The sequence below is a fragment of the Sparus aurata genome, chromosome 6 (assembly GCF_900880675.1).
Source record: "Sparus aurata chromosome 6, fSpaAur1.1, whole genome shotgun sequence".
NCBI classification, from domain to species: Eukaryota; Metazoa; Chordata; class Actinopteri; order Spariformes; family Sparidae; genus Sparus; species Sparus aurata.
In genome coordinates, this window is record NC_044192.1 from 39,201,081 (window position 1) to 39,216,199 (window position 15,119).

Sequence of the window (15,119 nt, forward strand, 5' to 3'; positions counted from 1 at the left end):
CGGTGTTCGGTCCTGTAACGTTGCTTTGTGGGACATTTCTCTGTATTTAGTTGAGTGAAGGACCTTTGCAGTTATCAGACTGTCAGACCGACACGCCCTCGCTCCGCGCCTCCGGATTATCCGTTCACACTGGGACGGCTCACCAATAACGTCTCCACATCTGAAACTTTCACACAGAGGCGGGTGCGGAGAATTGGCGCAGGATCCCCGCATGCAAACGGCAGTGTGAAAGAGGCTACTGACACTCTGCAGATGGATACCAATGATGTTTCTGTGTGATTTGAATCACCTCCATGCTAATTTGTAAAGTTTCCCATCAGCATATTTTCATGGTTTACCTGATGTCGAACAGTAGGTTGTTTTCTGTTGACCACTCTGCAAGATTGCTGATTTCCACTTGATATGAATTGTCATTGTATTTGTAATCAAGCTGATGACTATGGTGTCATCCACAAACTTCACAACAGAGTTAATGTAGCTGTTGCTATTTACAAGGTGTTTGAGGACTAAGTGGAGGGCACTGAAGACAGAATCCTTAATGGATATACTGGTTCTAAATCCAAACAAGTCCAGTTTCAGGCTTGCTGGGCTGTAGATCGGACTAAAAGCTACAAGACGGTCATCATTGATTAGACGCTGCAGACTTTTTAGGTACAGAAAAGATGGTGGGTGTCCTGAAGACAGTGGGAACACTCTCCTGTAACAGCAGTATTCTAAAAATCAATAGTGACATTAACTTGCTTGTTTTTTACATGCTCTTATAGCCAGGGATGTTACAAGGCCCAGCAGCTTTACACACTTTCGCTCTCATAAGGGTTTTTCTTACACCCACTGTGGTTACTGAAAACACATCCAGTCCTAGGGAGGCTTCGCAGACTCACAGTTGAATCTTAGTTGAGTCAAATGCAAAATTATCAAATGTATAGTTTTTAGTGTCGTACCTTAGCTACCAGCAGAGTTATCATCTCCTTCACCGTCTCTTCAATTAGATTGTCAATTTGGGAATGATATTGTCTCTACAGAGGAAGAAAAAAAAACATGTTACTCTTCTCATTAACACTCAGTTACCCAACCATGAGGTGACATTAGAGTGAAACACTGGACATTTTAACATTATATTACATTACATCATATTCATATACATTTGTACTTAATTAATGTTTTGCTAAAGGGTAGTTATACACTGTCTTCCGTAAGAGCACCAGACACTATCATTATTATGACAGTACAATAACATGTAACTGATTTGCTGAATGTTGAATATTTTTAAGACAGGGTGTCTACTAATAATATCTTCATCATGATGTCCTTAGGTCAAGCATAACTAGTCTCGAGGTGGGTTCTTAAACAGTCTTAACCAAAATACATGATACATTCTGTTGGAATAAAAGCAAAAGCTAATATCAAAAGTTTTCAACTGGAATTCCCACCTCAACATTTTGTAAAACATGCTTGTTTTTTCTGTTTTAGAAAGGCTCAGATGACAGTCTCAACACTGTGTATCCACCTAATAGATGTCATTATGACAGCCGGGCTCCATAATGCAGCATTTGTGCTGTATAAGCAACTGAAATCTCTCCTCTCTCTTTCCTATTAACAAAGCTTAGCTCAGAAAACATTTAGGTAGCAGCTAGTCATTTTAGGCCAGCAATGACATTCTCAGTGGTTAAAATGGCAAATGTTGATGGTGGGAGGTATCATATCACGACTCGTCTGTTGTCTGGTTTAAAAGCTCTTGACAGCTGGTGTCTGTAATCTGGCAAATACCCTTTGTAAGGAGCAATCCTCTCTGTGACACCACTGTGCAGAACATTTGTAAGAGTTGTTTTTTTATTTAAAAAAAAAAAAGAAAAAGCAATCAGCTGATTGCATCACATCAGTTACAGGAGTCACACTGTCTTAAGAGAAACTTTTGTTCATATCATATCAATAATTTAAGACCACGAGCCAGGACCTTCAGCATCTGGATGAATTAGCCTGAGATAAAAACAATAATAACCAAATTTAGTACAACTTCACTACTTACTTCAATCTGTCAGGTACATATTGAGTCAGCATTTTATACTGAGCATCTTTGGCCCAAAAATTCTCTCTGGAGGAATTAAGTTCTGTCTTATTTCCTTTTCAGCTTGTAGCCTAAGGGTACACTGCCCAGCTGTATAATCTAGGCATATATAAATATCGGAATGACTTTGAATTTCTCTGCAATTGGAAAGAATATGGTCTTAATATTGATAAACATTAGCACCAACACTACCCCAGTAAAACAGTTAATGTAGTTAATTGCCAGATATTCAAACCTTTTTTAGGCACTTCAGGGACTTCGTGAAACAATAATCTTTACACAGTATTCAGTAAAAATGTAAAATTAGAGTACAGAGTATTTAATACATGTAAATAATGTCCATTTTATAAATTGTATACTACATAAAAATTGTACGTAGTGAATCAAACTGCATTTGATCATAGTAGCTGGTTCCTATTTGCAATCAAAAGTCATTATTATACAAACCCTGCAAATTGATTGAAGCAGCATACAGTAAAGTGAGGACTAGAGAGTTAGAGGAAGACATGGATGCATGCTAGCAAAACATAGTGCTCATAACTATCACAATATAAAATTACAACTGCTAAATGGAGAGGCAGATAAGGAATTGATCCATACATTTTTTAACATTAAGTAATATATGTCACATCAAATAATATATTAATCTATTAATTATTTAAAATGTTTGTGTGTGCTAGACACAGTGTATTTTGAAGAATTTTTTCATTTTTAGGTCATTTAAATTGTGAAAAAGCCTTTTTTATTCTTGTCTTTTTAAAGAATTAAGATTATTCATTTCATAAAAACTTTTTTGCTTGTTTTTTTTTAAGTTACATGTAAATGATTGAAGTGCATTATAACCATTGTCCCTCCAAAGGTTCTTGTCTAAAGAAGGGAGAGCTCAGTGAAAGACTCTGGAACGATAAGCGCTACGAAGGAGCTGCTGTCATAGAAACTCATATTCATTATCACTGCGAGGAATCCTTTTGTTTAGCCTTGTAGCACCAACAGAACAGCGAAGGACTTAGCAGTAATTATTCATCGTCAGTAATTGGTATCAGTCTTGAGATACTGCGAAATATGAGATCTCTCACTTCTACCCCATGTATATTCAATGCTATCTACACATATGCTAATGAAATCCAAACAATTCAACTGGAGGAAGACAGACAGGGAAAACTGATGACTAATTATACATTTGGGAATCAGAGGGTGAGATTTCAATTGAATTCATAGCCACACTTACCCAGTCTCTCACAAACTTTCACAAGACAGAGAGGAAATAAAAGCAGCAGAAAATGAGAAGATAGAGGTGACATGGGACATGGAACATTTTAAATATAGCAAAAGAAGTAAGAGACAAAGAAAGAAAGAAAGTATTCAAGTGACAAAGTAAAAAAAATAAATAAAAAAAAAACACTGTTCCACCTTTATCTGACAAGGCCATTCACAACTGAAGTATGATATATGACCTTTGAACAGGGGAGGAGTCACTGGCAGATTCAATCTTTTCAATAAGAATAAATGATTTCCCCCAAAACAGTGAGTGTCATTGACTCTTTATTCTCAGATTCATTATCTCCTACCTCCTGCCCCAGGTCCATGGCACATAGCTTGGCTGACTGGGCCTTGGCATCCACCATGACATTGAACATGGTGCAGATGGACTGTGGCACGCGGAAGTCTGTGGCCCGACTGCTCCTCTGAAGCTTAGCCTCAAACGCTGCCCGCGTCCTTTAGAGAAGAAAAGGAATGTATACCACTGGAGCCAGGATTTTAGAAATGGGTGCTAGTCCCTCAACCCTCCCAACCCCTTAAATAGAAAATAGAAAAAATGTTATTTATACATTTTCTAAATCCTATTTCCACTCATGATGCTCAAATGCTGTTTCAGAACCTTCTACAGAATGCCAGGAGCCAAACTTATATTGAAAAATGTGTATAGTTAATTCAAGTCAAATAGTACTTTTACTTTGGTTTTAAATATTTGCATTAAACAACATATGGTAAACTTACAAAAATCAAAGGCCCTAAGTGGAAACAAAGAAGCTCCTTCTTTATTTGAGTGTGGGCAGACAGCGGCAGACACAGGGCACTACCACAAAAACAAAACAAACTGAAAAACATGGTCATCTGGAAAAACAGTTGAACCTTGCTCAAATTTTGCTGCAATGCAACATCATCTGGCAAAATGGTGTGTTGGCCGATCAAACTCATGCAAGTGGACATTACTAGAATTACTTTGTGACGAATGCTGTTATGTCTACTGTTTATCCTGCAATTGCTGCAACAAATAATAAAATATCACTGCCATACTCATTTTCTACAGTCTTAAAATCATGGCTTGGAGTATTTTAACACTGTTCAATGTTTTGGCATCTGTTGAGCCTTCCAATTCAGAATCTGTTACCCCAACTGGACTCCCTGCATAGTATTTATTTTCTTGCAGGAACTGGATAACAAAAGTCCATACAGGTCAGTGTCTTCTAATTTTATAGATACACTCTCCAAATGTTGCCCCAGTATTTATTCCAGGCTCCATGTTTTAAAACCTGCTGTCTGACTGCTGAGTGACTGTTATTTGCTTGCAATCAGACCCTTACATATGGAAACAAAATGTTACCGTTTCACACAGGATTCGATCATGTCACTGGACATCAGCTTCAATCGGGTCTCCAGGTGTTTGCCAAACTCCTCCTCTGGCCAGTGGAGATCTCTGATGAAGGTCTGCAGAGCATCCAGCTTCCAGAAGAGATCCTCAGATGTCCCTGAGCCATTACTACAGGGCCACAGGTCAGAAGTTAGCATTTTAAAAACAAGAGGTATGAACAAACAGTGATGATGGTTGTACATGAAAAGCTTGAATCAGTATTTTGAATTCATGCAGAAAATCAGGTAGATTAAGAGTTCCTGTTTAATGACTAGGGAGATTGTAGTTTAACTTACACCACTGAAATGGTTCTTTGATAAGGAATTACACATTCTTATTTTTGTCAAAGCGGTATCACTGGTAACACAAAAGTGTGGACTGTATGCACTTCAACATAGTCTGTGCAGGACCCATGCTAACACTGTTTTACACATTACACTGTGAGTCAGTTACATACCAAGTAATATTAGTGAGTTAGACTGTGTGATGTGTGGTCACAGTATGGGTATGATGATGGTTATTGAAAACAGTATTAGCATGGAACATGAACTGTGTTTAGAACAAAATAAAGATTGCATAGATTCTGCAATTTAATTTACAGTTAATGTAAATAGAAACAAGGAAAGATACATGCCAAATCTTGCAAGACATTATTTTTTAGTATATTGTTCAGATCCAAGTTAGTCAAGGGCACTTCAAGGAATGTTTTAATGTGTACATAAAACCCAATTAATTCATTTCCAGGACAGTTTTACTTTCGCTGCATGAAAACAACATGATTTCCAGAACGTGTAGGAATAATCAGTTGGTTAATATCAACTGGGAAAGGGGTTAACATTTTTGGGTGAAGTGGAGGAGCAGGACCACGATAAGTACTGACACCACGACAGGTCCTTCACTTCCCTCAACAGCTCTAAACCCAACCCAGTCCCAGCACTCTGAAGCAAAGTGCAGGGACTAATTCAGACACAAGGGGCCCCTCCTTGTCCATCCACCCCAAGAAAGTAGAGAGAAGCCAGGGCCAGGGAGCTACAACATCAGGTAACAGGGGGAAAGGCTTTAGAACGGGAGAAGATATGAAAAGATGCAAGTTCATAACCAGGAATAATAATTACTGAGACCATTCTGTATTTTCACCAGTATTTAGAGTATGTAAATACTTAGTTCTGGTGGCTGCTGAAACATGCTGCAAAAGTAATGCAGACTATTCATGATTTTAGATCTTTCGGCCTGTGTCACATTCTGAGTTATATCATGGCCACTGAGGATACACGATTTCTATTGGCAGACAGGTGTGGATTCATTTGTGGGAAAAGAGTTTATCAGAACAGTAATACAACTGACTTGTGAGAACCACATTTATTTTCAGTTGTTTGTGATGTTTGCATGAATAATCATATATATTTACATTAGGAGACTTTTGAAATTAAGAATGCAGCAGGAATTCTGAAGTACAGGAACTATAGAACTACCTTTGCATCACAACACTCACCACATTCACTAACGTTGGGATGGAGACTGGCCACCGTGTTTAACTTTTACACTTTTGAATGTTACAGTGACAGTTGAAAAGGACCACAAAATTAAAGTTGTTTGCTGACTTGACACATCTCCCTGATGCAAATCAACCGGCAGCTGTCTCTGCTGAAGTGACTGTTCTTGCAAGAGCAACGCCACAGTCATCGGATCTATTTCCCCGACATTTTAAGTAGAAAATTAAGTAAAATAAACAACATTTTTTAAGTTATATTTAATAAGTTATACAAGTAATTAAAGAATTAAAAAATGTACCATCATCCCACTGAAAAATTTAAACTAGTTATTATCGAAACTGATGACATCACCCTTCAGCTTCAACCGTAGCCTACTTATCATTTAATGCTAATAAGCATGTTTCACAATTTATTATGTTTCACAAATTATTATTATTTATGTTAACTGTGTTTTTAACTTGTGTTTATTTTTTTTTGCACATCTGTGAACACGTCACAGACGAATTTCCACTCCTTTTTGCAGGGGACAATAAAGTTTTTCTGATTCTGATACATGTATAAATTACATGCGCTAACATGCAGGGTATTCATAAGGAATTGAATACCTTATAAAAATGGAGAGAAAATGACAAAAACGGATACATTTCTAGAGATGATAAATTAAGTAATTTCTTAAAGAACAATTTTATTTACAACAGCAGCATGCAGAACATACATCCTCAGTTCAATTGTTTTATTTAGTTGCTCTTTGGTATGTACTGTCTGTCTCTGTGTTATGCTTCTGCATCTTTCCAGTCAATATAAAAATACATACAGTGTGTGGGAGTGATAATGTTGGGATTCAGTTCCCAAGTCGCTGCCTTCTCCATCCATCCACAGACACCATGCCATGATGTTGGCATGAACGTGGTTTTGGGCCCGTATAAAACCCAATACTGGCAACCGACTACAACATCTACTGTATGTGCTGTAGTCACTCCTAAACCTGCCTCCGCAGCTCCTTTTGGATAATCAGTTTCGTATTTGCTAAAAGCTCTCTTGATCTTGGAAAAAGAATATGAAACAAGTCTACCAACTCTGTTGACTTTTATTCTATGCAAAGTAAATTAGTTACTAAATTTAAAGTGAGAGTTGAAAAGCGGCTCTCATCATTTTTACAATGAAAACTTCAGGGCTGGTATTTTTGAATGTGTATCCACAAGATTCCTGATGAGGGAACAGGGATGGATGTGCTGTGGTGACAGCGTCACACTCTGCAGGATACTGCAGCATATGTAGTAGTGTTTACACCTTTGTTCCCCGTTGATGGTGCAGACGTTTCACTTAAGTTCTCAGAGTGCTATAGATGATGTGTTAAGTGTTTTTTGAGATATTCAGAGTGCTTTTAATGATAGCACTAACAAGATCACATACATATTAATAGAAAACCCCTTATGAAATCAGAAGCTTTTACTCATTGTTCATACAAATAATGTTAACTGCTTATACCACTAAACAAAAAAGTAGTATGTATTTAGATTTGATTTATATTAATGGAAATTAATATTTTATCTGAAATCAGCTGCAACAGTTTCTCTACCCTCATCGTGGGTATAAATGGGTAAAGACCCCACAGATTTATAATTTTACTGCTTTCATGGGAGCTCAGCTCTCATTGGCTTCTATGTAACTCGAACTCTGATAATGACGCCAGTTATCAAAGGAGAACATTATAGATTTGTGCACACATCCGGATGATTTAACTAAATAGCAATGTTTACTGACACAATATAAAAGTCTTTTGTACATTGTCAATTGGTATTACCAATTATGCACAATGGACATGTCCCCCCATTGTCCAAAACATAAAACAAATACGAAATGTATAAAGGAAGAAAATAAACCAGTTTTAGAAATGTAATTGTTACAGGTAACCCTGCTGCTTTGGGGTCATGCCAGTTAGATGTCACGTTCATGCCAAGGACATGTGTGCATGTCTCAGGATGCACAAGGCAGATACACACTCTGTGTCATCATTAGATGTCATCCAGTTGGGTGGAGAAAAGCTGGGCATTTGTGGAAGGTTAACACTTGACACTGTTAGATTTGGTACTTTAGGCATTTGGAGGTTAACATTGGGCAGAGTGCTCGCTATACTCCTGCGAAGAGAATTACAAAACAGAAGACAGAGAACAGACAAGAGATGAAAGCTGAAGCAAATGATTTGTAAGGGCAACAAACTGAAGATTACTGAAAATCACATATCATTTAAAGATACCAACTCAAAAAACTATTGTCTCAGCTCAATGCCATTTTGAAACCCAATGGAAAAGTTTCAACCATTGACTTATTCTGGATATTGACATGTCATATGTATTTCACTGGAAAAGAACTGGCAGAAAAATGTGAAATTACTAGACCTTTGAGTTAGGGCTGGGCGATTAATCGAATTTTGATCGCGATTTCGATTTTGGCTTCTCACGATCATGAAAACACTGTAATCGAAGAAAAACGATTAACGTGCCACCGCGCGTCGTGTTTGCAAATTACTGCGCTGTAAATGCATTTACATGCATCATTTACTTTTTTACTTGTTACTAATCTATCTGGTTGTTTTTCTAAAAGTTATATTTAAAGTTGAGTTTTGGTGGCTCAATAAATACTTTTTTTGAAATCAGTGAATAATCGTGTTTATTAATCGTGATTTCAATATCAATCAAAATAATCGTGATTATTATTTTTAGCATGATAGCCCAGCCCTACTATGAGTGTGGTGTTGGTCAACATATTCAATCATCTCACAAGTCAACAACACCTGGAAGAGCGGAAAAATTGTGCAAAGTGTGGTGTTTCCAGCAGGAAAAGCACTACTTGGGGTTCTGTAGCACTTTACTGATTCAGAAACTGATATTCAGTATTGATAGTTTTAATTTCACCACATTTTTAAAGAGTCCAAATTACAAATCAACTTTCAACTCTGTTGAGTTTCTGAATTCAGCACTGAGCTGAGAATAATTTTTGGAGTATTTTTTCTCATGTTTTTTGTTACTCTGTATCATCTTTAAGGTGTTATCTTATATAATTTATACTAGTAACACTTAATAATAACCACCATTAATAAATGTATCATCAATTATTAATTAAACTTAAATTATTAGTTATGTGACGATGTAACAAAAAATGAAATGCTAAATATTCAGTTGTAACTTCACAATATTCATCTTAATAATGTTTATTGATGAACATGGTATATCATAACCATTTACAAAGTATCATAAACATCTGTTGTAACTTTACATTAAACAAGTGCTTAATAAATGGATTATAAAACATTTAATTCTCTGTTACAGTGAAATAACTTTCAACTAAAGTTTGATTAAAGCCCCTGTACAGACTTTTCATTTAGTGTTGATTTTGGCGGCCCTGGTGGACGAAAGCGGTGGTGTTTTGACGGAATGAAGACCGCATTTCCCACGAGCCCTAGCGCCCACTTTCGTGAAGACGTTTGTCTGGCCGGCGCGTGTAGATTTGTTTTGGAAACGTCGGGAAGAAGACGGGACTTGCTTTGAAAGCTTTTTTTTTTTAGCAGCTATCTACAGCGTGCATATGGATGAGGTAATGTGTCTATTTGTATTTCTATGTAATATAATATGCCGCCGGTGAAACAAAGTAATGTTAAAACTTGTATCTAAGTTCTCTCTAAGTAATTGAATCATGCCTTGACCTGGACAAATGAGAATTTACACAGACATACATCTAAGTTCAGTAAGCCTACAACCAACAGTTTAGATAACTCGGTAGTAGAACTGTTTAGTTGTCAACTTACCTTAGTAATATTTTATTGTCAGTGGAATAACCCAGCATTGGAAAAAACTGCAGTAGCATTGCCAACATAATATCTTACGTTGTAAGCTAACTGTATTACCGTGATGTCTGTGACATAGGCTAAACATGCAAAGACTGCACTATTGTCACTGTGTGTAATGCTGCTGTTGCACTGCAATTTCCCAGCTATAAATATTACCCACGGTGCTACAGAGCTAGCGTTACAGCAAAGTCACAGTGATTGTGATGGATGTTTTGTTCTAAGTAAGAAACTGAATCATTTATAATGACAGAGGATATTACCGATGCATCGTTGCAGGTCGGCTGGGCTGATACACACAGCTGAAATGGATGCGTGATCTAAGACGTTTGTTGTCGTTTTTACGAGTGTAGTACCAAGAGCTAATCTAGTGGTAACGTTAGCCAGCTTTGTTGTAACAGTATAAATTCATGTATTGCTGTAAACTACGTCCCGCAATACATTTCATAAATGAAATAAAATTTACATACCTGTCTAGGAGGAATTGGGCAAATTCTGGATCCGACTTGAATCCCTTCAAGCCCCGCAACTCTCTCCATCTCTCGAAGGAATCGCCAATGTTTATCCGTGTTTAGCCCTAGCTTGATCGGATTCCCTCTCGGCCTTTCGTTGGTCTTCGGTTCGAATTATTTTTCTTTTCATTGTCTCATTATCAGCCATGACAAAAGTTTTAGCTCGGTTAGCACTGGTTAGCGTAGCAACAAAACAGATATGCTGAGTGTCGTCAGTTCCGGTCTGACTGCCGTAAATCGTTTCGTCAGTGGTCCGACCCGACCAAGGCCTTTCAGAGGTATAGAATTAGACTACTTAGAAAAAGCGTATCTTCACGCTGATGGGCTCATTTGCTGTTGTAGGTAACAGAGACACATCAGCAGAAACCAGAGACTTTTGCATATCCAGTTAAAAACTCCGTACAGGGGCTTTAACTATAAGTTCACCATTTATTAATGATGGTTATCATAAAGTGTTACCTAAATGCCAGATCAGATCATCATGTAAACAAGGTACATTGCAATTTTCCGTGATATGTTCGTATATTGGAAACAATTCTTAGGCTGTGTCTGAAATCACCCACTCCCACAACTTCACTACTCCCTACTCACTATGTAGGGAGCTCCACATAGAGGACTTGGCTCGGATCAGTCAAATGGAAAAATCCTCTTCCAGTGTGATGCATATGGTATATAATAGTTGGTTTTTACCATCAGTTCTTTTCATGATGCATTATGGGATACTTTGAGACAACAGAATAGAGTATAATCATTTTCACTATACATCCAAACAGCACTACAAAGTGGCAAACTCACTATATAGTCCATTATATAGTGGGTAATGAATGATTTTGGACACAGCTCCAGTCTTTTCTACAGAAAAAAACAGATTTTTAGCTGATTATTGAGTTTTAAAATTAAAAATGAGGATTATGATATTGAGATATTTGTTTTACAACTGACAACATGTTAAAGACATATTCCATTCAGAATAACTATATTCCTCAATATGACATAAAATGCTAACTTAAAGATGTTGAAATTAGAAGTGATGTGAGGCCAAGTACATAGACAATAACATGCCCACCACTGTTTTATCTTTGTACAAATACAAGAGAACTCAAGCAGCTTTAGTATGAAGCCAGAACAGTGAACTTTGTCACCGAAAACAAAACTTGAAACAAAAGAAACATTTGTACTTGAAAATGTTGTATAAAACAAAACGCGGACACCAAGAGTTGTTTTATTATATATTGTTTATATATATTATAATGGTATTATTTTGGTTTTTGATGTGTTTTTCAGTAACAATCATCAGATTTTTTTTCTCAATGTGTCTTTCTGTCACTGATTCACAGTGACCCTGATTTTAGCTAACACTGGCAGTATTCGTTTCAGTGCCAGTTCAGATATTGTTTTCTATGACAAAATTCACTGTCACTGTTCTGGCTCCAAACTTGGTGGCAAATAAGGGTCACATCCAGTTCAGTGCAGCTGTACTTGATAAAGGGACCAATGGGGAGTCAAAATAAAAGATACATTTATGCACAGATCTGCAAGGTGGCAATGGTCTAATCCTAAAAAACCTCCCCCTAATGCGGGTGAAGATCGGTAAAGGTAGAGTGAATAAAGGCATCCTTACTTCACAGGTTCCCAGGATTCCCTTTCAAAGCCTCTATGAATGGACTGAGCAATGGAAGACTCCATCAGGTCCACATATCGCACCACAAGGGGGGCATACAGGTCCTGCAGGTGTTTGTGGAATTTCCCATTGCACAGGTTAACTGAGGGAGGGGATTGAAAGGAAGAAAGAAGATATGGAATTGATCATAGAACAACTCAGTGTGAGTTGTGTTACACTTTGTGTTACTCACTTCAACACTTGTCTGCATCCTTGAGCTCTAACAATTGTGTTCAATGCATTTCCTTCCTCATAACGCCTTCGTCAAAAGTGACTTACAATGTAAGTTTGTCGCAAGAAAGAAACCACAACATATCACCATTGATAAAGTAAGAACGAAAAAAAACAAAATTTGTCTTAAAGTATTGAAAAATGAAGCCTCCCCCTACTTCTACACAAGCCTGTGGACAATTTGTTTAAGTTTTTTAATTCTGCTGGACTATGGAATCCTTTGTGAAGGACTGTCTGTTGGGTCGGATTGTCTGCAACAGTCCAAAGGATGTGACTTTATGCACATTCTGGAGTGCCTCATCTCAGTGCCTCTCTCTGCTTTGCTAACAGAGAGCATCAGTACAGTAGCTCAGGTGGGTTTAGAAATGGAGTCCACTAACACAAACTAACGAATGGCTTCTAAAACTTAAATTCCAAAGAGCTCCTTTAACCTGTTAGTGAACGCCCCCATTTTAAGGTTCTTTTTCCAAAACGACATACCGAAATTAAAAGCATGACAGCTCCCACATTGTTTGAGACTCAGGGATGTGCTTGGTACCATTGGAAAGGTAACACCCTCAAGTTTGGAACACAGGTTTTGGTTTCCGTCCAATTCAAATGTCAATAAACTGACTAAGATATAAGGGTTCAGGTATGTCTATGGACACAGCAGACACAATTAGGCCATAGCCATAGGTCTCAGCTTGCTACACTCAAAATTTGAAGTCAAAAGACAAAAAAATTGATTTTTCACACATTTTTTTCTAAAGGCATGTCTTTGCGTTTTGCTTGGGTCCTTTTGGTTTCCAAGAGCGCCTACTGAGATTCAAAGGCTTATAACTTGAGAACCCCTTTACCTCGAAAGCTAAGACCCTGGGGTTTCTTGCTTACTTCTTGATTTGATGCTGCTCATTCTGGGATAGAATGACAGAGGCATAACCATTGAAAACAACATTTTTACCAAGTGAACTTGAAAAATGTTTTATATAAATATTATAAAAGTAGAAAAACTTAGCAATACAAACAGAACAGTGCAAGATGGTGCAAAGAATAAAAGAGCAAAATAGTGTAAAGAATAAAAGAGCAAAATAGTGCAAAATATAAAAGAGCAAACCAGTGCAAAACATCACAGTGCAAAAATGCAGACATCAAACAGTGTGCGGCATGAGTATATACTGTTAAGATCTGATGCTTAAAACTATTAGCAAAGTTTTTACGAAGTTTTGGAGTGCCCCCTCTTAATGAAGGGTGTTCCTATGTTGGAACGGTAATCCTTAACAGGTTAATCTCCACAGATGTCAGCACACAGTGTAATGCTTTACACGTATAACTATCACCCCAAGGGCCTTTTTGCGCTTTTAAGTGTTCATGCGCATGCTGGGCTGCAAAATAAATCTGATGCGCAGCGACACAAACAATAAAAAAGCCTTGTCCTAGATGGTGATTATGAACAATGACGTGAGGTTGGTGTTTGAGGCTAACACTGGCTCTTCATTAGCAGGTATGACACAGCATATCCAGTTTTCAATCTTTCTAAACAAAAGGTCGGAGTCTCGGGGTATTTCTAAATCCAACCCGTCAAACACATTTCCCCCAGTCTCCCCCGGCTCCCAACTGGTAAAAAGGCAACACTGACAAAGACCACAGGAGATAAAATGGAGGCCAGTGTGTGCTAATGTGATGCCTCACGGCTCCATGCAGTGTGTCTGCTTTTCCTCTCCCTCTCTCTCTCTTTGTTTTTCTCTCCCCCTCTGAGCATGTGTGTGTTTGTGTTTGTGTGTGTTGGCATTGGAGTCAAGGTCGATGATACACAGTAGGTGCAATGTTTGTTGTGTTCCCTGATTGCCACTCTCCCAATTAGCCACTTGAGCGGCTGCTGTCCACTTGGATGTGTTGTGTCCAGGAGTGTGTTCGCAGGGCTCGCCGGGGTCCAGCTACCACTGCTTTAGACCTCATTAACTCCTCGAATGGCAGCCCAACTTTGGCGCCTGTCTAGTGCTAAGGCTATTTCCTGCAACATAAGTGCACCGCTGTGGGGCAACAGAGCAGATGACCTTCTGTGGAAAGATGTCCCCATGATGATGTGCTTTACTAAAGTGGTGGTGGTTGTTACACTGTGTGAGCAGTGGGGGCTCTGCTGGGTCTCATACTACTACTGTAGATGGTTTGTTGCATGATGAACAGGAAGGATGACGCACTGATGAGCTCTAATGTTTGTATTTACACAGTGATTAAAGGAGCTCAATTGCTTTTACAAATAAGGTCACATTACTAGTCATAGGCAGAAGAACTCGGGCTGTGAATACAGTTATATAATGTCTTCTGTGACCTTGTAAGCATTTTTTGTCAAGTAATAACACTGATGATTTCAAATTTATGACAGAAACAAACTGGTGAAACAACCAGTTACAAACTGGTGAAATGGAGTTTAAAAGACAGCAGGGTTCTCCAAGAGTCCACACTAGGAGCGTGAGGAGGTGGACTCAGGAGGCTGCTGACACACTACAGGACTGCTTTGAGTCGACAGACTGGGATGCACTTGTTGAGCCACATGGAGAGGATCTGGACAGCATGACCGACTGTATCACAGAATACATCAGGTTCTGTGAACACACCACCATGCCAACCCGGACTGTACGCTGCTTCCCTAATAATAAGCCGTGGATCACCAATGACCTGAAAGCCCTTCTTAACAAGAAGAAG

At 38.2% G+C, this 15,119-nt stretch overlaps 1 protein-coding gene across 3 annotated transcripts in view; it reads right to left on the reverse strand.

Annotated features, from left to right (window-relative positions):
- LOC115583727 (calcium-dependent secretion activator 1-like) overlaps window positions 1-12,303 on the reverse strand; it is a 53,856-nt gene extending 41,553 nt beyond the window's left edge. For 2 of the 3 annotated variants that reach the window (XM_030420874.1, XM_030420873.1), the window contains exons 1-5: window positions 12,168-12,303; window positions 8,194-8,328; window positions 4,671-4,826; window positions 3,634-3,781; window positions 942-1,016 (exon numbers count right to left, since the gene is read on the reverse strand). In XM_030420874.1, the coding sequence (XP_030276734.1) occupies window positions 942-1,016; window positions 3,634-3,781; window positions 4,671-4,826; window positions 8,194-8,328; window positions 12,168-12,232 (579 nt within the window). In that variant the 5' untranslated portion in view covers window positions 12,233-12,303. The remainder of the gene's footprint in view (window positions 1-941; window positions 1,017-3,633; window positions 3,782-4,670; window positions 4,827-8,193; window positions 8,329-12,167) is intronic. The other variant, XM_030420875.1, reaches the window with a different exon arrangement.
- Between the last annotated feature and the right edge of the window lie 2,816 nt (window positions 12,304-15,119).